Raw genomic sequence first — 24,860 nt, 5'->3', positions numbered from 1 at the left:
TCGTTATCTATCCTGATTGCCTAGTCACTTTTACACCTACCATGAGGGGAAAAAAGTATTTCAAATCAAATCAAATTTTATTGGCCACATGCGCCGAATACAACAGGTGTAGACATTACAGTGAAATGCTTACTTACAGCCCTTAACCAACAATGCATTTATTTTTCAATAAAAAATTTAAAATAAAAGAACAACAAAAAAGTGTTGAGAAAAAAAGAGCAGAAGTAAAATAAAATAACAGTAGGGAGGCTATATATACAGGGGGGTACCGGTGCAGATCCAATGTGCGGGGGCACCGGCTAGTTGAGGTAATATGTACATGTGGGTAGAGTTAAAGTGACTATGCATAAATAATTAACAGAGTAGCAGCAGCGTAAAAAGATGGGGTGGGGGGTGGGGGTGGGGGGGCAGTGCAAATAGTTTGGGTAGCCATGATTAGCTGTTCAGGAGTCTTATGGCTTGGGGGTAGAAGCTGTTGAGAAGTCTTGCCGTGCGGTAGCAGAGAGAACAGTCTATGACTAGGGTGGCTGGAGTCTTTGACAAATTTGAGGGCCTTCCTCTGACACCGCCTGGTATAGAGGTTCTGGATGGCAGGAAGCTTGGCCCCAGTGATGTACTGGGCCGTACGCACTACCCTCTGTAGTGCCTTGCGGTTGGAGGCCGAGCAGTTGCCATACCAGGTGGTGATGCAACCAGTCAGGATGCTCTCGATGGTGCAGCTGTAGAATTTTTTGAGGATCTGAGGACCCATGCCAAATCTTTTCAGTCTCCTAAGGGGGAATAGGCTTTGTCGTGCCCTCTTCACGACTGTCTTGGTGTGTTTGGACCATGATAGTTCGTTGGTGATGTGGACACCAAGGAACTTGACGCTCTCAACCTGTTCCACTACAGCCCTGTCGATGAGAATGGGGGTGTGCTCAGTCCTCTTTTTTTTTCTGTAGTCCACAATCATCTCCTTTGTCTTGGTCACGTTGAGGGAGAGGTTGTTGATCCCCTGCTGATTTTGTAAGTTTGCCCACTGACAAAGAAATGATCAGTCTATAAGTTTAATGGTAGGTTTATTTGAACAGTGAGAGACAGAATAACAACACAAAATCCAGAAAAACGCATGTCAAAAATGTTATAAATTGCATTTGCATTTTAATGAGGGAAATAAGTATTTGACCCCTCTGCAAAACATTACTTAGTACTTGGTGGCAAAACCCTTGTTGGCAATCACATAGGTCAGACGTTTCTTGTAGTTGGCCACTAGGTTTTCACACATCTCAGGAGGGATTTTGTCCCACTCCTCTTTGCAGATCTTCTCCAAGTCATTAAGGTTTCGAGGCTGACGTTTGGCAACTCGAACCTTCAGCTCCCTCCACAGATTTTCTATGAGATTAAGGTCTGGAGACTGGCTAGGCCACTCCAGGACCTTAATGTGCTTCTTCTTGAGCCACTCCTTTGTTGCCTTGGCCGTGTGTTTTGGGTCATTGTCATGCTAGAATACCCATCCACAACCCATTTTCAATGCCCTGGCTGAGGGAAGGAGGTTCTCACCCAAGATTTACGGTACATGGCCCCGTCCATCGTCCCTTTGATGCGGTGAAGTTGTCCTGTCACCTTAGCAGAAAAACACCCCCAAAGCATAATGTTTCCACCTCCATGTTTGACGGTGGGGATGGTGTTCTTGGGGTCATAGGCAGCATTCCTCCTCCTCCAAACACAGCGATGCCAAAGAGCTCAATTTTGGTCTCATCTGACCACAACACTTTCACCCAGTTCTCCTCTGAATCATTCAGATGTTCATTGGCAAACTTCAGACTGGCCTGTATATGTGCTTTCTTGAGCAGGGGGACCTTGCGGGCGCTGCAGGATTTCAGTCCTTCACGGCGTAGTGTGTTACCAATTGTTTTCTTGGTGACTATGGTCCCAGCTGCCTTGAGATCATTGACAAGATCCTCCCGTGTAGTTCTGGGCTGATTCATCACCGTTCTCATGATCATTGCAACTCCATGAGGTGAGATCTTGCATGGAGCCCCAGGCCGAGGGAGATTGACAGTTATTTTGTGTTTCTTCCATTTGCGAATAATCGCACCAACTGTTGTCACCTTCTCACCAAGCTCCTTGGCAATGGTCTTGTAGCCCATTCCAGCCTTGTGTAGGTCTACAATCTTGTCCCTGACATCCTTGGAGAGCTCTTTGGTTTTGGCCATGGTGGAGAGTTTGGAATCTGATTGATTGATTGCTTCTGTGGACAGGTGTCTTTTATACAGGTAACAAACTGAGATTAGCAGCACTCCCTTTAAGAGTGTGCTCCTAATCTCAGCTCATTACCTGTATAAAAGACACCTGGGAGCCAGAAATCTTTCTGATTGAGAGGGGGTCAAATACTTATTTCCCTCATTAAAATGCAAATCAATTTATAACATTTTTGACATGCGTTTTTCTGGATTTTTGTTGTTGTTATTCTGTCTCTCACTGTTCAAATAAACCTACCATTAAAAATATAGACTGATAATTTCTTTGTCAGTGGGCAAACGTACAAAATCAGCAGGGGATCAAATACTTTTTTCCCTCACTGTAGCTAGTTGTTCATCTTACCTCAATTACCTCGTACCCCTGCACAGTGATTCGATCCTGGTACTACTTGTATATAGTCTCATTACTACCTCGTACCCCTGCACAGTGACTCGGTCCTCCTTGTATATAGTCTCATCACTACCTCGTACCCCTGCACAGTGACTCGATCCTCCTTGTATATAGCCTCATCACTACCTCGTACCCCTGCACAGTGACTCGATCCTCCTTGTATATAGCCTCATCACTACCTCGTACCCCTGCACAGTGACTCGGTCCTCCTTGTATATAGCCTCATCACTACCTCGTACCCCTGCACAGTGACTCGGTCCTGGTACTACTTGTATATAGCCTCATCACTACCTCGTATCCCTGCACAGTGACTCGGTCCTCCTTGTATATAGCCTCATCACTACCTCGTACCCCTGCACAGTGACTCGGTCCTCCTTGTATATAGCCTCATCACTACCTCGTACCCCTGCACAGTGACTCGGTCCTCCTTGTATATAGCCTCATCACTACCTCGTACCCCCTGCACAGTGACTCGGTCCTCCTTGTATATAGCCTCATCACTACCTCGTACCCCTGCACAGTGACTCGGTCCTGGTACTACTTGTATATAGCCTCATCACTACCTCGTACCCCTGCACAGTGACTCGGTCCTCCTTGTATATAGCCTCATTACTACCTCGTACCCCTGCACAGTGACTCGGTCCTGGTACTACTTGTATATAGCCTCATCACTACCTCGTACCCCTGCACAGTGACTCGGTCCTCCTTGTATATAGCCTCATCACTACCTCGTACCCCCTGCACAGTGACTCGGGTCCTCCTTGTATATAGCCTCATCACTACCTCGTACCCCTTCACAGTGACTCGGTCCTCCTTGTATATAGCCTCATCACTACCTCGTACCCCTGCACAGTGACTCGGTCCTGGTACTACTTGTATATAGCCTCATCACTACCTCGTACCCCTGCACAGTGACTCGATCCTCCTTGTATATAGCCTCATCACTACCTCGTACCCCTGCACAGTGACTCGGTCCTCCTTGTATATAGCCTCATCACTACCTCGTACCCCTGCACAGTGACTCGGTCCTCCTTGTATATAGCCTCATCACTACCTCGTACCCCTGCACAGTGACTCGGTCCTCCTTGTATATAGCCTCATCACTACCTCGTACCCCTGCACAGTGACTCGGTCCTCCTTGTATATAGCCTCATCACTACCTCGTACCCCTGCACAGTGACTCGGTCCTCCTTGTATATAGCCTCATCACTACCTCGTACCCCTGCACAGTGACTCGGTCCTCCCTTGTATATAGCCTCATCACTACCTCGTACCCCTGCACAGTGACTCGGTCCTCCTTGTATATAGCCTCATCACTACCTCGTACTCCCTGCACAGTGACTCGGTCCTCCTTGTATATAGCCTCATCACTACCTCGTACCCCTGCACAGTGACTCGGTCCTCCTTGTATATAGCCTCATCACTACCTCGTACCCCTGCACAGTGACTCGGTCCTCCTTGTATATAGCCTCATCACTACCTCATACCCCTGCACAGTGACTCGGGTCCTCCTTGTATATAGCCTCATCACTACCTCGTACCCCTGCACAGTGACTCGGTCCTCCTTGTATATAGCCTCATCACTACCTCGTACCCCTGCACAGTGACTCGGTCCTCCTTGTATATAGCCTCATCACTACCTCGTACCCCTGCACAGTGACTCGGTCCTGGTACTACTTGTATATAGCCTCATCACTACCTCGTACCCCTGCACAGTGACTCGGTCCTCCTTGTATATAGCCTCATCACTACCTCGTACCCCTGCACAGTGACTCGGTCCTCCTTGTATATAGCCTCATTATTGTTATTTTTATTATTGTGTTACTATTACCTTTTTAGCTTAACGTTTTTACATTTTAATTCTGCATTGTTGGGGAAGGGCTTGTACATAAGCATTTCACGGTATACCTGTTGTATTAGGAGCATGTGACAAATAAAAATGTATTTGATTTGACTATTGCCCGTTCACGTCAGGGGCCATAGCACATTTTAAAGTGTGTCTCTGGAGCAAAGCATCTCACCCTTCTCTATCTTTCACACACATACATTTTAGTCAGTTATCCAGAGCAATTTACAGTAGTTAGTGCATACATTTTCCTACATTTACATAAAAAAAAAATGTTTTAGTCATTTAGCAGACGCTCTTATCCAGAGCGACTTACAGTTAGTGAGTGCATAATTATTATTATTTTCGGACTGGCCCACCGTGGGAATCGAACCCACAACCTGGCGTTGCAAGCGCCATGCTCTACCAACTGAGCAACACACACACACACTTGTATTAATCAGATTACATATTTTCAATTGCAATAATCGAATTTAAACAACATCTCGCCCGCTATCATTGGTCAACGCATATGCATTGCCATTTGCAGCTGGCTGTCAACACGAACAGACTCCTCCCTTTGTAATGTTCTGTCTGTGAACGTCCTGCTGATTTTAAAAGGACACTGAGCGGGAGGAAGGCTACTGGCGCCATCTTGACTCTTTTCATGAGTACAACAGGAAGAGAATCGCTGGGAGGAGTTGCATAATCATTGATATTTATTTTGAAAGGGGGGGTAAAATCGGTAAGTTAAATATATAATACTTTATTTAAAAATTGATTTGTGAGTTTTGTGGTGGGAAATTAGCGTGCAGGCCGATGCTTTCTGTGCCGGGGCCCTCCTACTTGCTAACCGCTAGCGGGAAAAAAAAAGTATTTGCAGTTTTGCACAGTCGCTAGTTAGCTACAATAGCTGTTAGCGTGAAATGATGCATTCCCGTTTATGATACATTAGGATTACGTATCATCATGCTTCTCTTCTTATTTCGTTTACGTTGATATATTTTCCAAAATTGTAGCTAGGATTTCAAGCTAGCTAACTAGCTCTCTTGCTAACTAAACAGCTAATGTGAGCTAACATGTTAGCAAGCTAGCCTAGCCTTGTTTAATCAAAGCCCCAAGTGGTTGATTTCTCGGACAACGTTTAGTTCGCAAGTCCACCAGTACTTGAACATGAGCTACTAACTATATGAATCATCTAATTTCAACCAGTACAGTAATTAGCTAACTAAGCCATTTATTAGATTGCAATGCGGAGATTTCTGATGTATTGGTCTCCAATCATCCAAAAAGTCAAGTCTGCTCTCCAATTCAAAGCTACACACTTCATTTGTTGATATTAGCTAACGTTACAACTACCGTCTTATTTTGCATGGCGAATTTTCTTCCCAATAGCTTATCTACCTACACATTTGAAAAAGTGTATATTTCACATGCTATCTTATAGCTTTATATACTGCTTTCTCTCTTCCAGGTGCTCTTACCCCCGGTTATTCAAGAGCTAGCAACCAACCGGGGCAATGTTCTACGCCCACTTCGTGCTGTCCAAACGTGGGCCTCTGGCCAAGATCTGGCTAGCGGCCCACTGGGACAAGAAGCTGACCAAGGCTCATGTGTTTGAATGCAACCTGGAGAGCAGCGTGGAGAGCATCATCTGCCCCAAGGTAAGGGAAATCTGGCTAACAGATATCATGATTCATGTCATGAGGCCCCGTGTAACTCAGTTGGTAGAGCATGGCGTTTGCAACGCCAGGGTTGTGGGTTCGTTTCCCACGGGGGGGGCAGTATGAAAAATGTATGCACTCACTAACTGTAAGTCGCTCTGGATAAGAGCGTCTGCTAAATGACTAAAATGTAAATGTGTGTCTCTGTTGAATCTCAATCAAAATGTCCCCACTTATAATGTCCAGTCTTGAGAAGTCAGTCTCATCCCTTGGCCGTTCATTAGACATCACATTGGCCATTGTAGATCTTATGGAGTTCCTGCTTAGACCAATCCAATAGTTTCAGATCTACGAGTGGAAGAAGTCAACAAGGGTCTAATGCTGTAACCAGATTAGAACCAGGCCGATTGACTTAGACTGCATGCATCGTGTTACCTTGCTAGTGACAGCAGCCACTGGATGAAGCTTGTGGTCGACTGTTCAACAGCTGATGATGTAATGTTACCTAATGAAGTCTCTCCCCTGATGTGATCCATGGGTCCTGTTCAGGAGGGCACAATGTTTACGGAACGTACAATTGGAAAGTATATTTTGTAGACCGGAAATGATTCTGTCAGATAGAATAGGGAATCATATAGTATCTATTAATTCTATTTCAACCACACTGAATACACCCGTGGTTCTGTCTCCCCGCAGGTGAAGATGGCGCTGAGGACCTCGGGTCACCTCCTGCTGGGCGTGGTGAGGATCTACAACAGGAAGGCCAAGTACCTCCTGGCTGACTGTAACGAAGCCTTCATCAAGATCAAGATGGCTTTCAGACCAGGTATGTAGCTCGGGGTCTTATGGGACTAGGAATAGACTTGGAAGAGATCAGGAGTGTGAGCGGCTGAGCGCGCCATTGAAAAGCAGGTCCAGTAATATGCCATTTTAGCAGGCGCTTTTATCCAAAGCGACTTACAGTCATGTGTGCATACATTTTTACGTATGGGTGGTCCCGGAGATTGAACCCACTACCCTGGCGTTACAAGCGCCGTGCTCTACCAATTGAGCTACAGAGGACCACAGTGTGTGTGTGTGTGTGTGATCCCAGCCTTACTAATTGTTGATGTATTTGCTCACCACTCTGTCTGGGTGTCCTCCAGGTGTGGTGGATTTACCTGAGGAGAACAGAGAGGCGGCCTACAACGCTATCACCCTACCTGAGGACTTCCATGACTTTGACCAACCCTTACCTGACCTTGAGTAAGTCCTAGATAAAGATAATATATATTGTCTATGGAGGACTTTCCCTCCCAGTACAACCTTACACAGCCCTCCCAGGAAGAGAACTGTTGGAGGAAGTTCCCTCCCAGGAAGAGAACTGTTGGATGAAGTTCCCTCCCAGGAAGAGAACTGTTGGATGAAGTTCCCTCCCAGGAAGAGAACTGTTGGAGGAAGTTCCCTCCCAGGAAGAGAACTGTTGGATGAAGTTCCCTCCCAGGAAGGTAACTGTTGGAGGAAGTTCCCTCCCAGGAAGATAACTGTTGCTATTGTAACAGGCAGCTAATGACTATACAAACCAGTATTCTCCTCGTTTAGGAGACCCCATCCCTTTCAACCAAATACAGATTCTACTCGGCTGCCTGGCATAAGGAACAGTGGTATGCAGCTATAATGAACTGAATTTAAACACTAACACCACCTCTGTTTCCACAGTGACATAGATGTAGCCCAGCAGTTCACCCTGAACCAGAGCAGAGTGGAGGAGATCACTATGAGAGAGGAGGTGGGGAACCTCAGCCTCATGCAGGACAATGACTTTGGTAAGGAGCTGTCAGTCAATATTACTGTGTTTTGTTAGACATGCTCCGGTACTTTGGCGACCAAGAAAGTGTATATATATATTATTTTTTAAACCTCCCGCTTTGGACTGGATGTGTCAATGTGTAGTTTATACATGCATAATATATGAGCAGAATTACTCATACCTCAATTAGCTGTGAAATCCCTAGTTTGAAAGCGACTGTTAAAAGAAAAGGAAAAAACTGTACCGTGCCACATTTTCCCTACATTTCCCCCCCACGTGGGCGAGCCCCCTTGCAATTTGAGTTCTAGCCAATGAGCTCAGTGGACACAGCAGAGAGAGAGCAATGACGTGGTGCACAGATCTGCACATTTGTGGGGGGATCGCTTTTGGCTTGTGAGTGCTACTTTCAGAACTACTGGCTGAAAAGTATACAAAATACCAGAGAATCTCTTTAACTGGGTTATGGATTAGCACTGTGTATGCTACAGCAACAGCAAGTTCATAATACAGAATATTGTATTTCCCCTGTAAAAACTAACTCTGTTGTGAATGCAGATCTGAATCTGTCATACATTTGGGGAATGCTAACTAGATTACTTAGCTGGAGACATATTCTCATAATTCTAGCTAGATTACTTAGATGCAGACATATTGTCATAAATATGACCTTGCATCACATTACCACATCTCTTTCCATTTCCATCCCATCTAACAACCCTCTGTGTCCCTCCCATCTTAACAACCCTCTGTGTCCTTCCCTCCCTCCCATCTTAACAACCCTCTGTGTCCCTCCCTCCCTCCCATCTTAACAACCCTCTGTGTCCCTCCCTCCCTCCCATCTTAACAACCCTCTGTGTCCCTCCCTCCCTCCCATCTTAACAACCCTCTGTGTCCCTCCCTCCCTCCCATCTTAACAACCCTCTGTGTCCCTCCCTCCCTCCCATCTTAACAACCCTCTGTGTCCCTCCCTCCCTCCCATCTTAACAACCCTCTGTGTCCCTCCCTCCCTCCCATCTTAACAACCCTCTGTGTCCCTCCCTCCCTCCCATCTTAACAACCCTCTGTGTCCCTCCCTCCCTCCCATCTTAACAACCCTCTGTGTCCCTCCCTCCCTCCCATCTTAACAACCCTCTGTGTCCCTCCCTCCCTCCCATCTTAACAACCCTCTGTGTCCCTCCCTCCCTCCCATCTTAACAACCCTCTGTGTCCCTCCCTCCCTCCCATCTTAACAACCCTCTGTGTCCCTCCCTCCCTCCCATCTTAACAACCCTCTGTGTCCCTCCCTCCCTCCCATCTTAACAACCCTCTGTGTCCCTCCCTCCCATCTTAACAACCCTCTGTGTCCCTCCCGCCCAGCTGACTTTGGCATGGATGACCGTGAGATGATGAGGGTAGAGGGAGGCTTTGAGGAGGACATCATCCATGGAGCGACAGCCTCTAATCTTCTGCTGGAGGCGGAGCCTGGGCCTGCTCACCTGCCGGACAAGTCCAACCACCTAGAGTACGATGACTTTGGAGACACCATGGAGAACAACGAAGGAGGGATGCTGGGTAGGTGGTGGGTGGGGATGCTGGGAAACCGCCCCATAGTGTTGACCGTCTCTGTGCTCTAAAGCTTTGTGTTTGTGTGAAAGACTAATACAGTACTATTCTAAAGTCAGACTAATGGGATGACGGCAGTCCAATGTTTATCATCCCACCCCAAAATGTTTTGTCGCGGAGCCTGAACCGTGTTTCTCTTGTTTGTCCAGTGGATAAACTGCTGTCCCAGGAGGATGGAGGTGGTATCTTTGACGACCCTCCAGCCATCACAGAGAGCGTGATGGCACCCCCTGACCATGGAGATGATGAGGACGACTTTGACAACCTACAGTCACGTACGTTCTTTACCTAGACCAACTTCCTCATTTACATCTGTTGATCTCTCTCTCTCTCTCTAGAGATGTACTTTCAAGGAGCCGGAAAGAATGGGATAATAATCAGTGTGTTGTTCACTGGGGCACACCGTAGCAATACGTTTTCCAGCAGAAAACAAACATATGTGTTCTTATTTGACAAGTTCAGGTAGTACGTCCCTGTTTCAAAACGTTTTCTCCCTACTGAACACTACCCTGATCACAAGCTTGTGTGTTTTTATTAATGATAAACCACGACACCATTTTAAAAACTAGCTAGAAGATAATCACTGGTGTCATCGTCACTCCTACTGTACGTATTAAAGATGTCTTGTGACGTTGTCCCACAGCCGGTCCAGACAGTCCTGACTCCGGCCCAGTGGAGCCCCTGCCGGCCATGCAGGACCAGACCGAACAGACCACCCTGGTTCACAATGAGGAGGAGGCCTTTGCCCTGGAGCCCATCGACATCACCGGTGAGCAGCGCCGCTCGTTATCACAATACTGTAGAAACGCAACCAAAAGCACTTTTCTTCAGCTTGTCTGGTGAGCGCTTCTCTTTCGTTGACTGTTAAAAATCGAAATCTGCTAGAGATACAGGGGGGCTGTGAAAAAGTATTCGCCCCCTTTCTGATTTTCTCTATGTTTGTATATTTTTTTTTAAAATTCTGAATGTTATCAGATCTTCAACCAAAACCTAGTAATAGATAAAGGGAACCTGAGTTTTTCAAATAACAAAATAAATATATACTTATTTTATTAACAAAGTTATGCAACACCCAATTCCCCTGTGTGAAAAAGTAATTTCCCCCTTACACTCAATAACTGGTTATGCCACCTTTAGCTGTGATGACTGCAACCAAACGCTTCCTGTAGTTGTTGATCTGTCTCTCACTTCACTGTGGAGGAATTTTGGCCCACTCTTCCATGCAGAACTGCTTCAACTCAGCAACATTTGTGGGTTTTCAAGCATTAACTGCTCATTTTCAAGTCCTGCCACAACATCTCAATTGCGATTAGGTCTGGACTTTGACATTCCAAAACTTCAAATTTGTTGCTTTTTAACCATTTTTCATGTAGACTTGATTGTGTGTTTTGGATCATTGTCTTGCTGCATGACCCAGCTGCGCTTCAGCTTCAGCTCACAGACGGATGGTCTGACATTCTCCTGTAGAATTCTCTGATACAGAGCAGAATTCATGGTTCCTTCTATTAAGGCAAGTCGTCCAGGTCCTGAGGCAGCAAAGCATCCCCTGAATCCATCACACTCCTCCACAGGTTCCCTTTATCTAATATATTCGTTTTTGGTTGAAGATAACGTTCAGTATCAAACATTTTGAAAATCAGAAAGCGGGGGGATACTTTTTGTCTCAGCATGTTTGGAACTAAGAGAATAACTTAAGTTGTCTCTGGAATGAAATGCAAAGCTGATGAAATTGTTGAACATTGACACCACAGGAACCCGAGCTTTGTGAAGAATAGCCTTTTTCTATGAATGGCTGTTAGCATATGATAACGGACATGTACCCCTGCACACTGCTGGCAAAGAATCCTCTTATTTATTCTGCTGTTGTTTCAGCTAACCTATCAACCTTCTCGGTCTGTGGCGAAAGAAATCAAATGGTGAAAGAAATAGTGATTGTCGGTCATGAGTGGGGAAAATGACATCCACACTTCTGTCTAGTGAAAGAAAATGACATCCACACTTCTGGCTAGTGAAAGGAAATGACATCCACACTTCTGGCTAGTGAAAGGAAATGACATCCACACTTCTGGCTAGTGAAAGGAAATGACATCCACACTTCTGGCTAGTGAAAGGAAATGACATCCACACTTCTGGCTAGTGAAAGGAAATGACATCCACACTTCTGGCTAGTGAAAGGAAATGACATCCACACTTCTGGCTAGTGAAAGGAAATGACATCCACACTTCTGGCTAGTGAAAGGAAATGACATCCACACTTCTGGCTAGTGAAAGGAAATGACATCCACACTTCTGGCTAGTGAAAGGAAATGACATCCACACTTCTGGCTAGTGAAAGGAAATGACATCCACACTTCTGGCTAGTGAAAGAGACCAAGGCGAAGCGGAAGAGGAAGCTGATTGTTGACAACCTGAAAGAGCTGGACAGCAAGTCGATCCGCGCCCAGCTCAGCGACTACTCTGACATCGTGACCACGCTGGACCTGGCCCCTCCCACCAAGAAGCTGATGATGTGGAAAGAGACGGGAGGAGTGGAAAAACTGTTCTCTCTCCCCGCACAGCCTCTCTGGAACCGCAAGCTGCTGAAGGTGAGAGCGACAGACATCAACACACACTCAGAACCAACGGCCTTTGACGATTTTAGCTACTGAAATTAAGATGAATGAAACCATTTTCCTTTTTTTTTACTGTATCTCACTAGGTATAGATGAGTCTTGACTTCTGAATAAGCTTTACCCTTTGATCTGGAGCTAGGGATCGTGTTACAGAGGTCTCAATAACTGCCCCTCTGGGATGATCGAAGTTTATGGAATTGAATGAAATGTACGTCCTGTGTTGTCAGATGTTCACGCGCTGCCTGACCCCTCTGGTGCCGGATGAGATGAGGAAGAGGAGGAAGGGAGGTGAGGCGGACAGCCTGGATGAGTTCCTCAAGGACCTGGAGAACCCTGAGGTTCCCAGAGAGGAGGCTCTGTCTGGCAGGGACGTTATCGGTAAGTTACCTTCACTCTCACCACGCACATACTAACCCTAGAGAGAGAAGGCTTTCTCCCCGTCTCACCCCTCACATACTAACCCTAGAGAGAGGGCTTTCTCCCCGTCTCACCCCTCACATACTAACCCTAGAGAGAGAAGGCTTTCTCCCCGTCTCACCCCTCACATACTAACCCTAGAGAGAGAAGGCTTTCTCCCCGTCTCACCCCTCACATACTAACCCTAGAGAGAGAGGGCTTTCTCCCCGTCTCGCCCCTCACATACTAACCCTAGAGAGAAGGCTTTCTCCCCGTCTCACCCCTCACATACTAACCCTAGAGAGAGAGGGCTTTCTCCCCGTCTCACCCCTCACATACTAACCCTAGAGAGAGAGGGCTTTCTCCCCGTCTCACCCCTCACATACTAACCCGAGAGAGAGGGCTTTCTCCCCGTCTCACCCCTCACATACTAACCCTAGAGAGAGAGGGCTTTCTCCCCGTCTCACCCCTCACATACTAACCCTAGAGAGGGCTTTCTCCCCGTCTCACCCCTCACATACTAACCCTAGAGAGAGAGGGCTTTCTCCCCGTCTCACCCCTCACATACTAACCCGAGAGAGAGGGCTTTCTCCCCGTCTCACCCCTCACATACTAACCCGAGAGAGAGGGCTTTCTCCCCGTCTCACCCCTCACATACTAACCCTAGAGAGAGAGGGCTTTCTCCCCGTCTCACCCCTCACATACTAACCCTAGAGAGAGAGGGCTTTCTCCCCGTCTCACCCCTCACATACTAACCCGAGAGAGAGGGCTTTCTCCCCGTCTCACCCCTCACATACTAACCCTAGAGAGAGAGGGCTTTCTCCCCGTCTCACCACGCACATACTAACCCTAGAGAGAGAGGGCTTTCTCCCCGTCTCACCCCTCAGTGTTTCACCCCACATGTCCACCATACAGTTATTCATATGATACATGTCGTTCCCAAAACATCCATCTATTTCTCAATGGCTCCTCCTCGATTACCTCATGCCCTCCCATCGGACCCTCCTTCAATACGTTCTGAGATAGAGGCAAGGAGAGAGAACGCGAGGAATTGAAAACAACTGAGTAATATCCATTATCTTGTTATTCCTCTGTCATTATCAAACTAACCCTGTGTGTCTCTCTCTCTCCTCCCCCCTCAGACCAGACCATCATGGAGGAGCCCAGCATGCTGCAAGCCTCGGCCATGGAGGGCAGTAGGACCACCCTGGATGAGTCTGTCATGCCACCACCATCCACCCCACACGGAGTCAAACACAAGGCCCACGACAAGGAGGCTGGCCTGCCTGTGAGTACGACTGCTTTCATTCCGGAGACTGGGATATCAGCCTGTTCTCTACAGCTGTTACGGTTGATTGGGATATCAGCCTGTTCTCTACGGCTGTTACGGTTGATTGGGATATCAGCCTGTTCTCTACGGCTGTTACGGTTGATTGGGATATCAGCCTGTTCTCTACGGTTGATTGGGATATCAGCCTGTTCTCTACGGCTGTTACGGTTGATTGGGATATCAGCCTATTCTCTACGGCTGTTACGGTTGATTGGGATATCAGCCTGTTCTCTACGGCTGTTACGGTTGATTGGGATATCAGCCTGTTCTCTACGGCTGTTACGGTTGATTGGGATATCAGCCTGTTCTCTACGGTTGATTGGGATATCAGCCTGTTCTCTACGGCTGTTACGGTTGATTGGGATATCAGCCTGTTCTCTACGGCTGTTACGGTTGATTGGGATATCAGCCTGTTCTCTACGGCTGTTACGGTTGATTGGGATATCAGCCTGTTCTCTACGGCTGTTACCGTTGATTGGGATATCAGCCTGTTCTCTACGGCTGTTACCGTTGATTGGGATATCAGCCTGTTCTCTACGGCTGTTACAGTTGATTGGGATATCAACTACGGCTGTTACGGTTGATTGGGATATCAACTACGGCTGTTACGGTTGATTGGGATATCAGCCTGTTCTCTACGGCCGTTACGGTTGATTGGGATATCAGCCTGTTCTCTACGGCTGTTACGGTTGATTTGCCATGTGTGATGAATATAGTACATTTGGAAGTCTTAATGACACGAGCTCTCCCAGTAAAAACACTATCAAAATGGACATGGAACAACCAGCAATGGAATCATTCATTGTTTTGTCCATCTCCTGTGACCAGTTGTCTTCCCTACTGTAGTTTAAGTCTCTGGATCAGAGCGTCTGCTACATGGAAAACCCAATAATAACAGCAGGGTATATAAACGTATTCAACAACCAGCAATGAAATTGTTAATGTTTTGTCCACCTTTGACCAAGTTGTATGTGTGTCTAACCCTCTTGTCTCGTCCCGTCCATTAGATGGGAGCCCAGGAGCCTCAGGCTGATCACTCAGTCCTCTCGTTGGCTCAGGCTGATCACTCAGTCCTCTCGTTGGCTCAGGCTGATCAGTCAGTCCTCTCCATGGCCCAGGTAGACCTGCCCCCAGAGGAGAGCCTCAACCTCACACAGCTGGTGCCTGAACTGGACCTGCTGGACAAGGAGAAGAAGGACAAGGACGACAGTGATGAGGAGGTGAGTGGTGTCAAGTTATCATCGGGAGGGTTTATAGGGGAGGGGAGTGGTGTCGAGGTATCATCAGGGAGGGTTTATAGGGGAGGGGGAGTGGTGTCGAGGTATCATCGGGGAGGGGAGTGGTGTCGAGGTATCATCGGGGAGGGTTTATAGGGGAAGGGGAGTGGTGTCGAGGTATCATCGGGGGGGGGAGTGGTGTCGAGGTATCATCGGGGAGGGTTTATAGGGGGGAGGGAGTGGTGTCGAGGTATCATCGGGGAGGGTTTATAGGGGAGGGGAGTGGTGTCGAGGTATCATCAGGGAGGGTTTATAGGGGAGGGGGAGTGGTGTCGAGGTATCATCGGGAGGGGAGTGGTGTCGAGGTATCATCGGGGAGGGTTTATAGGGGAGGGGAGTGGTGTCGAGGTATCATCGGGAGGGTTTATAGGGGAGGGGAGTGGTGTCAAGGTATCATCGGGGAGGGTTTATAGGGGAGGAGAGTGGTGTCAAGGTATCATCGGGGAGGGTTTATAGGGGAGTGGTGTCAAGGTATCATCGGGAGGGTTTATAGGGGAGGGGAGTGGTGTCGAGGTATCATCAGGGAGGGTTTATAGGGGAGGGGAGTGGTGTCGAGGTATCATCAGGGAGGGTTTATAGGGGAGGGGGAGTGGTGTCGAGGTATCATCGGGGAGGGGAGTGGTGTCGAGGTATCATCGGGGAGGGTTTATAGGGGAGGGGGAGTGGTGTCGAGGTATCATCGGGGAGGGGAGTGGTGTCGAGGTATCATCGGGGAGGGTTTATAGGGGAGGGGGAGTGGTGTCGAGGTATCATCGGGGAGGGTTTATAGGGGAGGGGAGTGGTGTCGAGGTATCATCAGGGAGGGTTTATAGGGGAGGGGGAGTGGTGTCGAGGTATCATCGGGGAGGGGAGTGGTGTCGAGGTATCATCGGGGAGGGTTTATAGGGGAGGGGAGTGGTGTCGAGGTATCATCGGGAGGGTTTATAGGGGAGGGGAGTGGTGTCAAGGTATCATCGGGGAGGGTTTATAGGGGAGGAGAGTGGTGTCAAGGTATCATCGGGGAGGGTTTATAGGGGAGGAGAGTGGTGTCAAGGTATCATCGGGGAGGGTTTATAGGGGAGGGGGAGTGGTGTTGAGGTATCATCGGGGGAGGGTTTATAGGGGAGGGGGAGTGGTGTCAAGGTATCATCGGGAGGGTTTATAGGGGAGGGGAGTGGTGTCAAGGTATCATCGGGGAGGGTTTATAGGGGAGGAGAGTGGTGTCAAGGTATCATCGGGGGAGGGTTTATAGGGGAGGGGGAGTGGTGTTGAGGTATCATCGGGGAGGGTTTATAGGGGAGGGGGAGTGGTGTCAAGGTATCATCGGGAGGGTTTATAGGGGAGGAGAGTGGTGTCAAGGTATCATCGGGGAGGGTTTATAGGGGAGGAGAGTGGTGTCAAGGTATCATCGGGGAGGGTTTATAGGGGGGGGGGAGTGGTGTTGAGGTATCGGGGAGGGTTTATAGGGGAGGGGGAGTGGTGTCAAGGTATCATCGGGAGGGTTTATAGGGGAGGGGAGGGGTGTCAAGGTATCATCAGGGAGGGTTTATAGGGGAGGGGTGTCAAGGTATCATCGGGGGGGAGTGGTGTCAAGGTATCATCGGGAGGGTTTATAGGGGAGTGGGAGTGGTGTCGAGGTATCATCGGGGAGGGTTTATAGGGGAGTGGGAGTGGTGTCGAGGTATCATCGGGGAGGGTTTATAGGGGAGTGGTGTCGAGGTATCATCAGGGATGGTTTATAGGGGAGGGGAGTGGTGTCAAGGTATCATCGGGGAGGGTTTATAGGGGAGGGGGAGTGGTGTTGAGGTATCATCGGGGAGGGTTTATAGGGGAGGGGGAGTGGTGTCGAGGTATCATCAGGGATGGTTTATAGGGGAGGGGAGTGGTGTCAAGGTATCATCGGGGAGGGTTTATAGGGGAGTGGGAGTGGTGTCGAGGTATCATCGGGGAGGGGGAGTGGTGTCAAGGTATCATCAGGGAGGGTTTATAGGGGAGGGGAGTGGTGTCGAGGTATCATCGGGAGGGTTTATAGGGGAGGGCAATATCATCGGGAGGGTTTATGGGGGGGGGAGTGGTGTCAAGGTATCATCGGGGAGGGTTTATAGGGGAGGGGGAGTGGTGTCAAGGTATCATCGGGGAGGGTTTATAGGGAGTTGTCAAGGTATCATCGGGAGGGTTTATAGGGGAGGTGTCAAGGTATCATCAGGGAGGGTTTATAGGGAGGGGGGGGGTGTCAAGGTATCATCGGGAGGGTTTATAGGGGAGGGGAGTGGTGTCAAGGTATCATCGGGAGGGTTTATAGGGGAGGGGGAGTGGTGTTGAGGTATCATCGGGAGGGTTTATAGGGGGAGGGAGTGGTGTCAAGGTATCATCGGGGGAGGGTTTATAGGGGAGGGGAGTGGTGTTGAGGTATCATCGGGGAGGGTTTATAGGGGAGGGAGTGGTGTCAAGGTATCATCGGGAGGGTTTATAGGGGAGGGGAGGGGTGTCAAGGTATCATCAGGGAGGGTTTATAGGGGAGGGGTGTCAAGGTATCATCGGGGAGGGGGAGTGGTGTCAAGGTATCATCGGGAGGGTTTATAGGGGAGTGGGAGTGGTGTCGAGGTATCATCGGGGAGGGTTTATAGGGGAGTGGGAGTGGTGTCGAGGTATCATCGGGGAGGGTTTATAGGGGAGTGGTGTCGAGGTATCATCAGGGATGGTTTATAGGGGAGGGGAGGGGGTGTCAAGGTATCATCGGGGAGGGTTTATAGGGGAGGGGGAGTGGTGTTGAGGTATCATCGGAGGGTTTATAGGGAAGGGGAGGGGGAGTGGTGTTGAGGTATCATCGGGAGGGTTTATAGGGGGGGGGAGGGGGTGTCAAGGTATCATCAGGGAGGGTTTATAGGGGAGGGGTGTCAAGGTATCATCGGGGAGGGGGAGTGGTGTCAAGGTATCATCGGGAGGGTTTATAGGGGAGTGGGAGTGGTGTCGAGGTATCATCGGGGAGGGTTTATAGGGGAGTGGGAGTGGTGTCGAGGTATCATCGGGGAGGGTTTATAGGGGAGTGGTGTTGAGGTATCATCAGGGATGGTTTATAGGGGGAGGAGTGGTGTCAAGGTATCATCGGGGGAGGGTTTATAGGGGAGTGGGAGTGGTGTCGAGGTATCATCGGGAGGGGAGTGGTGTCAAGGTATCATCAGGGAGGGTTTATAGGGGGGGGAGTGGTGTTGAGGTATCATCGGGGAGGGTTTATAGGGGGAGGAGGGGAGTGGTGTCGAGGTATCATCAGGGATGGTTTATAGGGGAGGAGTGGTGTCAAGGTATCATCGGGGAGGGTTTATAGGGGAGTGGGAGTGGTGTCGAGGTATCATCGGGGAGGGGGAGTGGTGTCAAGGTATCATCAGGGAGGGTTTATAGGGGAGGGGGAGTGGTGTTGAGGTATCATCGGGGAGGGTTTATAGGGGAGGGGGTGGTGTCAAGGTATCATCGGGGAGGGTTTATAGGGGAGGGGGAGTGGTGTCAAGGTATCATCGGGGAGGGTTTATAGGGGAGGGAGTGGTGTCGAGGTATCATCGGGGGAGGGAGTGGTGTCAAAGTATCATCGGGAGGGTTTATAGGGGGAGGGGAGTGGTGTCAAGGTATCATCAGGGAGGGTTTATAGGGGAGGGGTGTCGAGGTATCATCAGGGAGGGTTTATAGGGGGAGGGAGGGGGTGTCGAGGTATCATCAGGGAGGGTTTATAGGGGAGGGGATGGGTGTCAAGGTATCATCAGGGAGGGTTTATAGGGGAGGGGGAGTGGTGTCAAGGTATCATCAGGGAGGGTTTATAGGGGAGGGGGGGGTGTCAAGGTATCATCAGGGAGGGTTTATAGGGGAGTGGGAGTGGTGTCGAGGTATCATCGGGGAGGGGGAGTGGTGTCAAGGTATCATCAGGGAGGGTTTATAGGGGAGTGGGAGTGGTGTCGAGGTATCATCAGGGAGGGTTTATAGGGGAGTGGGAGTGGTGTCGAGGTATCATCGGGGAGGGGGAGTGGTGTCAAGGTATCATCAGGGAGGGTTTATAGGGGAGGGGAGGGGTGTCAAGGTATCATCAGGGAGGGTTTATAGGGGAGGGAGGGGTGTCAAGGTATCATCAGGGAGGGTTTATAGGGGAGGAGTGGTGTCAAGGTATCATCGGGAGGGTTTATAGGGGAGGGGAGGGGTGTCGAGGTATCATCAGGGAGGGTTTATAGGGGAGGGGGAGTGGTGTCAAGGTATCATAGGGGAGGGTTTATAGGGGAGGGGGAGTGGTGTCAAGGTATCATCGGGGAGGGTTTATAGGGGGTGGGGGAGGGGGTGTCAAGGTATCATCAGGGAGGGTTTATAGGGGAGGGGGAGTGGTGTCAAGGTATCATCGGGGAGGGTTTATAGGGGAGGGGAGTGGTGTCAAGGTATCATAGGGGGAGGGTTTATAGGGGGGGGGGGAGTGGTGTCAAGGTATCATCGGGGGAGGGTTTATAGGGGGGGGGAGTGGTGTCAAGGTATCATCAGGGAGGGTTTATAGGGGAGGGGGTGTCAAGGTATCATCGGGGAGGGTTTATAGGGGAGGGGGAGTGGTGTCAAGGTATCATCAGGGAGGGTTTATAGGGGAGGGGAGGGGTGTCAAGGTATCATCGGGGAGGGTTTATAGGGGAGGGGGAGTGGTGTCGAGGTATCATAGGGGGAGGGTTTATAGGGGGAGGGGAGTGGTGTCGAGGTATCATCGGGGAGGGTTTATAGGGGAGGGGGAGTGGTGTCAAGGTATCATCAGGGAGGGTTTATAGGGGAGTGGGAGTGGTGTCGAGGTATCATCGGGGAGGGTTTATAGGGGAGTGGGAGTGGTGTCGAGGTATCATCGGGGAGGGTTTATAGGGGAGGGGGAGGGGTGTCAAGGTATCATCGGGGAGGGTTTATAGGGGAGTGGGAGTGGTGTCGAGGTATCATCGGGGGGGGGGAGTGGTGTCAAGGTATCATCAGGGAGGGTTTATAGGGGAGGGGGAGTGGTGTTGAGGTATCATCGGGGAGGGTTTATAGGGGAGGAGTGGTGTCAAGGTATCATCGGGGAGGGTTTATAGGGGAGGGGAGTGGTGTCGAGGTATCATCGGGGAGGGTTTATAGGGGAGTGGTGTCAAGGTATCATCAGGGGAGGGTTTATAGGGGAGGGGAGTGGTGTCAAGGTATCATCTGGGAGGGTTTATAGGGGAGGGGAGTGGTGTCGAGGTATCATCGGGGAGGGGGAGTGGTGTCAAGGTATCATCGGGAGGGTTTATAGGGGAGGGGAGTGGTGTCAAGGTATCATCAGGGAGGGTTTATAGGGGAGGGGAGGGGTGTCGAGGTATCATCAGGGAGGGTTTATAGGGGAGGGGAGGGGTGTCGAGGTATCATCAGGGAGGGTTTATAGGGGAGGGGAGGGGTGTCAAGGTATCATCAGGGAGGGTTTATAGGGGAGGGGAGTGGTGTCAAGGTATCATCAGGGAGGGTTTATAGGGGGGGGGAGGGGTGTCAAGGTATCATCAGGGAGGGTTTATAGGGGAGTGGGAGTGGTGTCGAGGTATCATCGGGGAGGGAGTGGTGTCAAGGTATCATCAGGGAGGGTTTATAGGGGAGTGGGAGTGGTGTCGAGGTATCATCAGGGAGGGTTTATAGGGGGAGTGGGAGTGGTGTCGAGGTATCATCGGGGAGGGAGTGGTGTCAAGGTATCATCAGGGAGGGTTTATAGGGGAGGGAGGGGTGTCAAGGTATCATCAGGGAGGGTTTATAGGGGAGGGGAGGGTGTCAAGGTATCATCGGGGAGGGTTTATAGGGGAGGGGAGTGGTGTCAAGGTATCATCGGGGAGGGTTTATAGGGGAGGGGAGGGGTGTCGAGGTATCATCAGGGAGGGTTTATAGGGGAGGGGGGTGGTGTCAAGGTATCATCGGGGAGGGTTTATAGGGGAGGGGAGTGGTGTCAAGGTATCATCGGGGAGGGTTTATAGGGGAGGGGGAGGGGTGTCAAGGTATCATCAGGGAGGGTTTATAGGGGAGGGGAGTGGTGTCAAGGTATCATCGGGGAGGTTTTGTAGGGGGAGGGTGGTGTCAAGGTATCATAGGGGAGGGTTTATAGGGGAGGGGGAGTGGTGTCAAGGTATCATCGGGGAGGGTTTATAGGGGAGGGGGAGTGGTGTCAAGGTATCATCAGGGAGGGTTTATAGGGAGGGGTGTCAAGGTATCATCGGGGAGGGTTTATAGGGGAGGGGGAGTGGTGTCAAGGTATCATCAGGGAGGGTTTATAGGGGAGGGGAGGGGTGTCAAGGTATCATCGGGGAGGGTTTATAGGGGAGGGGGAGTGGTGTCGAGGTATCATAGGGGAGGGTTTATAGGGGAGGGGGAGTGGTGTCGAGGTATCATCGGGGAGGGTTTATAGGGGAGGGGGAGTGGTGTCAAGGTATCATCAGGGAGGGTTTATGTGGGAGTGGTGTCGAGGTATCATCGGGGAGGGTTTATAGGGGAGTGGGAGTGGTGTCGAGGTATCATCGGGGAGGGTTTATAGGGGAGGGGGAGGGGTGTCAAGGTATCATCGGGGAGGGTTTATAGGGGAGGGGGAGGGGTGTCAAGGTATCAGGGAGGGTTTTCACCTCAACTTGCCTGCATATTGGACCTCATTTGTGGGTACTACACATCTATACTACCCTTTGGAGATTGTGATGGACTGTGTCCAGTCACCTTGGGTTCCTGCATGTTTTCAGAGTGAGTGTGTTTCTGTCTGCAGGAGGAGGAAGGTGATCCAACCCAGGACCAGGAGGAGAAGAGATGGAACAAGAGGACCCAGCAGATGCTGCACGGCCTTCAGGTAAACTATACAACAAACTATGCTAATATTCTGTTCTGTTTGAAATTAGTAGAGGTACAGAATATTACACAAATAAATTGCCAGGTCGGAAAATTGCTACAATGGAAAACGGGGCCGTTGCAGTATTCTGATAATGGGTTTTCATCCTAATCTGGTTGTCCTGTGGCGACGGACTCACTTCATATCATAGCATCCTTAGCAGTCATTCCATGATCTCTTATTTGGACGACCCCCTTTCCCCCTGGGTCAGTCTGCTTTCTATTTGGACGACCCCCTTTCCCCCTGGGTCAGTCTGCTTTCTATTTGGACGACCCCCTTTCCCCCTGGGTCAGTCTGCTTTCTATTTGGACGACCCCCCCTTTCCCCCTGGGTCAGTCTGCTTTCTATTTGGACGACCCCCTTTCCCCACTGGGTCAGTCTGCTTTCTATTTGGACGACCCCCTTTCCCCCTGGGTCAGTCTGCTTTCTATTTGGACGACCCCCTTTCCCCCTGGGTCAGTCTGCTTTCTATTTGGACGACCCCCTTTCCCCCTGGGTCAGTCTGCTTTCTATTTGGACGACCCCCTTTCCCCTGGGTCTGTCTGCTTTCTATTTGAACAGACCATTGATCAGTAAGGTGCCTCTCTCTGTTCTCTCCTCTGTACAGCGCGTCATGGCCAAGACGGGAGCCGAACAGGTGAGCCTGTTGGAGCTGTGCCGAGACAACAACAAGAAGCAGGCAGCCGCCAAGTTCTACAGTTTCCTGGTGCTGAAGAAACAGCAGGCTATTGAGCTCAACCAGACCGAGCCTTACAGTGACATTATCGCCACAGCCGGACCAAGATTCCACCTCGTTTAGACACTGCTTGAGGTCCAAATGGCACCCTAGTTTCTATATAGCGCACTACTTTTGACCAGAGCCCTATGAGACCCTAGGGGCTCTGGTCAAATGTAGTGCGCTATATAGGGAATATGGTGCCATTTGGGACGTGCTCATTGGAAATGGCTTTTTCACAATTTTTTTCTGTTTTGTTTTTATTGGCCCTTTTTTTGTTGTTATTTTTTGCCGTTTTTGGGGGGAGGCGTCTGAATGCTAACTTTTAAAAAGGATTGTACTGTATCTACCAACAACGGAATCATGCAGTATTGTTGTTTTTAAGTGAGGAATGCATATATATTCAGTGTATTTATATTTCCGGTCAAGTTCTTTTTCATTTTTTAAAAAGCTTTCCAACCACACTAGTTTTATTTTTGTTTATTTGTAACAATACATTTCCCAGTGTTCTGTAATGGTACAATTCATCAAAAGATAACACCACAAATTTTAGTCTCCGATCAAGAATTCCCCAAATTTTAAAGAACATTTACTTTCATGTTACTACATACATGCTGTTTGCAGGTATTGTTTATATCATGAGAGAAATTGAATAAGTGCTCTTCACCTCAAGTTCTTCCTCATTGCACTTGACATAAAATCCTGGTTTTCATGAAAACCATTTTTGTTTTATAGGTTATTTCTGTTGATAAATTGGCTACATTGCGACTATCATTGAATTGTATTTTCTAGGTGTATAATAATAATAATGGCAATTTATTCATGGTGCATCACGTTTATTTTGTACCTCTACGGCTATTTTTTTTTGTTGTTGCATAAAGTAACTAGATGCTTGTACATGTTTCAAAGACAGTTGATGATCCCATGTTTTTAGTCTATGGTTAACTAGCTGTTGTGATACTTCTGTAAAGAATTTGAAATAAAAGTGTTTTAATTACTTGGTTACACACTAGCTCTGAGCCATTCAGTCGGGTGAAATAACATCCTGCTTTCTGGAACAGGCGCTTGATCAATGAGTTTGCCAGCTAACTGCCCAACATTGCTTGAAATTATTTAATCTTTTTTGAGAAATGTGGACTGAAAATAATTGTCTCGACGACAAGTTGTGTCTGTAAATCGAAGTTAGGTGGCTAACTTAAAGGGATACTTCAGGATTTTGGCAATGAGGTCGTTTATCTACTTCCCCGGAGTCAGATGAACTCGTGGACACCATGTTTATGTCTCTGTGTGCAGTATGAAGGAAATTGCTAACTAGCGTTAAGAGCATTGACTGGAAGTCTATGGGAACAGCTAGCACGCTTCCTTCATACTGGACACAGTCTGAGACATAAAAATGGTGTCCACGAGTTCATCTGACTGGGGAAGTAGATAAACGGCTTCATTTGCCAACATCTCAAAGTATCCCTTTAATAATCCTGCTTTCTGGAATACCTTGTTATACAACAGCAGGTCACACTCCTGAGGTTATTGTTGCAGCAAAGTATGAGGGTCGAAATGGGCTACGTTCTTAGAATCAGTCATGTGAATATACTGCATTCACTGAATACACCTAAAGCACAGTTACTTCATCTTTGCCTAAAAGCGCATCAGACCTTCCTCAAGTAGTCTCAGAAATCCCAGACCTAAGGCAACAGTGCTCCTGGAACATTGTGGGACGCAACCCCGTCTGGCTAGAGCAGGGATGGGCAACTGGCGGGTCGTAGGTCCAGCGGATCAATTTCTAAAGACAACTTCCTGTTGAGAGGTAGAATACACAAGGTGCAATTTAGAAATGTGGTTGTGCATCAGCAGTGTGTCTCTTATGTCAGTCACTCAATTAGCCCATGTCAGCAAAAAAAAAATTCGATTGGTAAATTAGTCTAGCGGCCAGCTATCTAAACTTGTAGTAATCATGGTCGAATTACCGGCAGGGGTGGGCCCCATTAATTTTTTTAGTCTCTCTCACTCAGATACAGTATATTAAAAACGACAAACATATCTCTCCACCCTATGGCAAAGCATGTAGAATTAGCTGTAAAACTGCACATTTTTCTCTCCGCCCCATGGCAAAATTAGTAGAATTACAAGAAATTAGTTATAAAATTGAAAAATAATCTCTGGCAAATGTGTAGA

At 48.9% G+C, this 24,860-nt stretch overlaps 1 protein-coding gene across 3 annotated transcripts; it reads left to right on the top strand.

Annotated features, from left to right (window-relative positions):
* The first annotated feature begins 5,057 nt into the window (after positions 1-5,057).
* Positions 5,058-23,693, top strand: LOC121542568 (double-strand-break repair protein rad21 homolog A-like). Of its 3 annotated transcripts, XM_045226090.1 has the most exons (15): positions 5,058-5,201; positions 5,931-6,120; positions 6,817-6,946; positions 7,266-7,365; positions 7,819-7,925; positions 9,266-9,460; positions 9,661-9,786; positions 10,155-10,280; positions 11,873-12,096; positions 12,351-12,501; positions 13,662-13,807; positions 14,857-14,877; positions 14,908-15,069; positions 21,854-21,934; positions 22,581-23,693. In XM_045226090.1, the coding sequence occupies exons 2-15, from the start codon at positions 5,977-5,979 to the stop codon at positions 22,770-22,772; spliced, it is 1,905 nt and encodes a 634-aa protein (XP_045082025.1). In that variant the 5' UTR covers positions 5,058-5,201; positions 5,931-5,976; the 3' UTR covers positions 22,773-23,693. The 3 variants fall into 3 exon arrangements, with proteins under 3 accessions (XP_045082025.1, XP_045082024.1, XP_045082023.1); XM_045226089.1 differs by having other exon boundaries at positions 14,857-15,069; positions 21,857-21,934; XM_045226088.1 differs by having other exon boundaries at positions 5,059-5,201; positions 14,857-15,069.
* The last annotated feature ends 1,167 nt before the right edge of the window (positions 23,694-24,860 follow it).

The sequence above is a fragment of the Coregonus clupeaformis genome, chromosome 17 (assembly GCF_020615455.1).
Source record: "Coregonus clupeaformis isolate EN_2021a chromosome 17, ASM2061545v1, whole genome shotgun sequence".
Taxonomy (NCBI): Eukaryota; Metazoa; Chordata; class Actinopteri; order Salmoniformes; family Salmonidae; genus Coregonus; species Coregonus clupeaformis.
Note: the sequence above shows the minus strand (reverse complement) of the source record. Positions and strands in the feature narration are given on the sequence as shown.

What these genes read in the sequence shown, in the direction of transcription:
- LOC121542568 (XM_045226088.1), top strand. Translation starts at nt 5,977, where the DNA reads ATGTTCTACGCCCACTTCGTGCTGTCCAAACGTGGGCCTCTGGCCAAG. An exon ending in CAACGAAGGAGGGATGCTGG is followed by an intron (nt 9,461 to 9,660) that starts GTAGGTGGTGGG and finishes TTGTTTGTCCAG; the next exon opens with TGGATAAACTGCTGTCCCAG. An exon ending in GGAACCGCAAGCTGCTGAAG is followed by an intron (nt 12,097 to 12,350) that starts GTGAGAGCGACA and finishes CTGTGTTGTCAG; the next exon opens with ATGTTCACGCGCTGCCTGAC.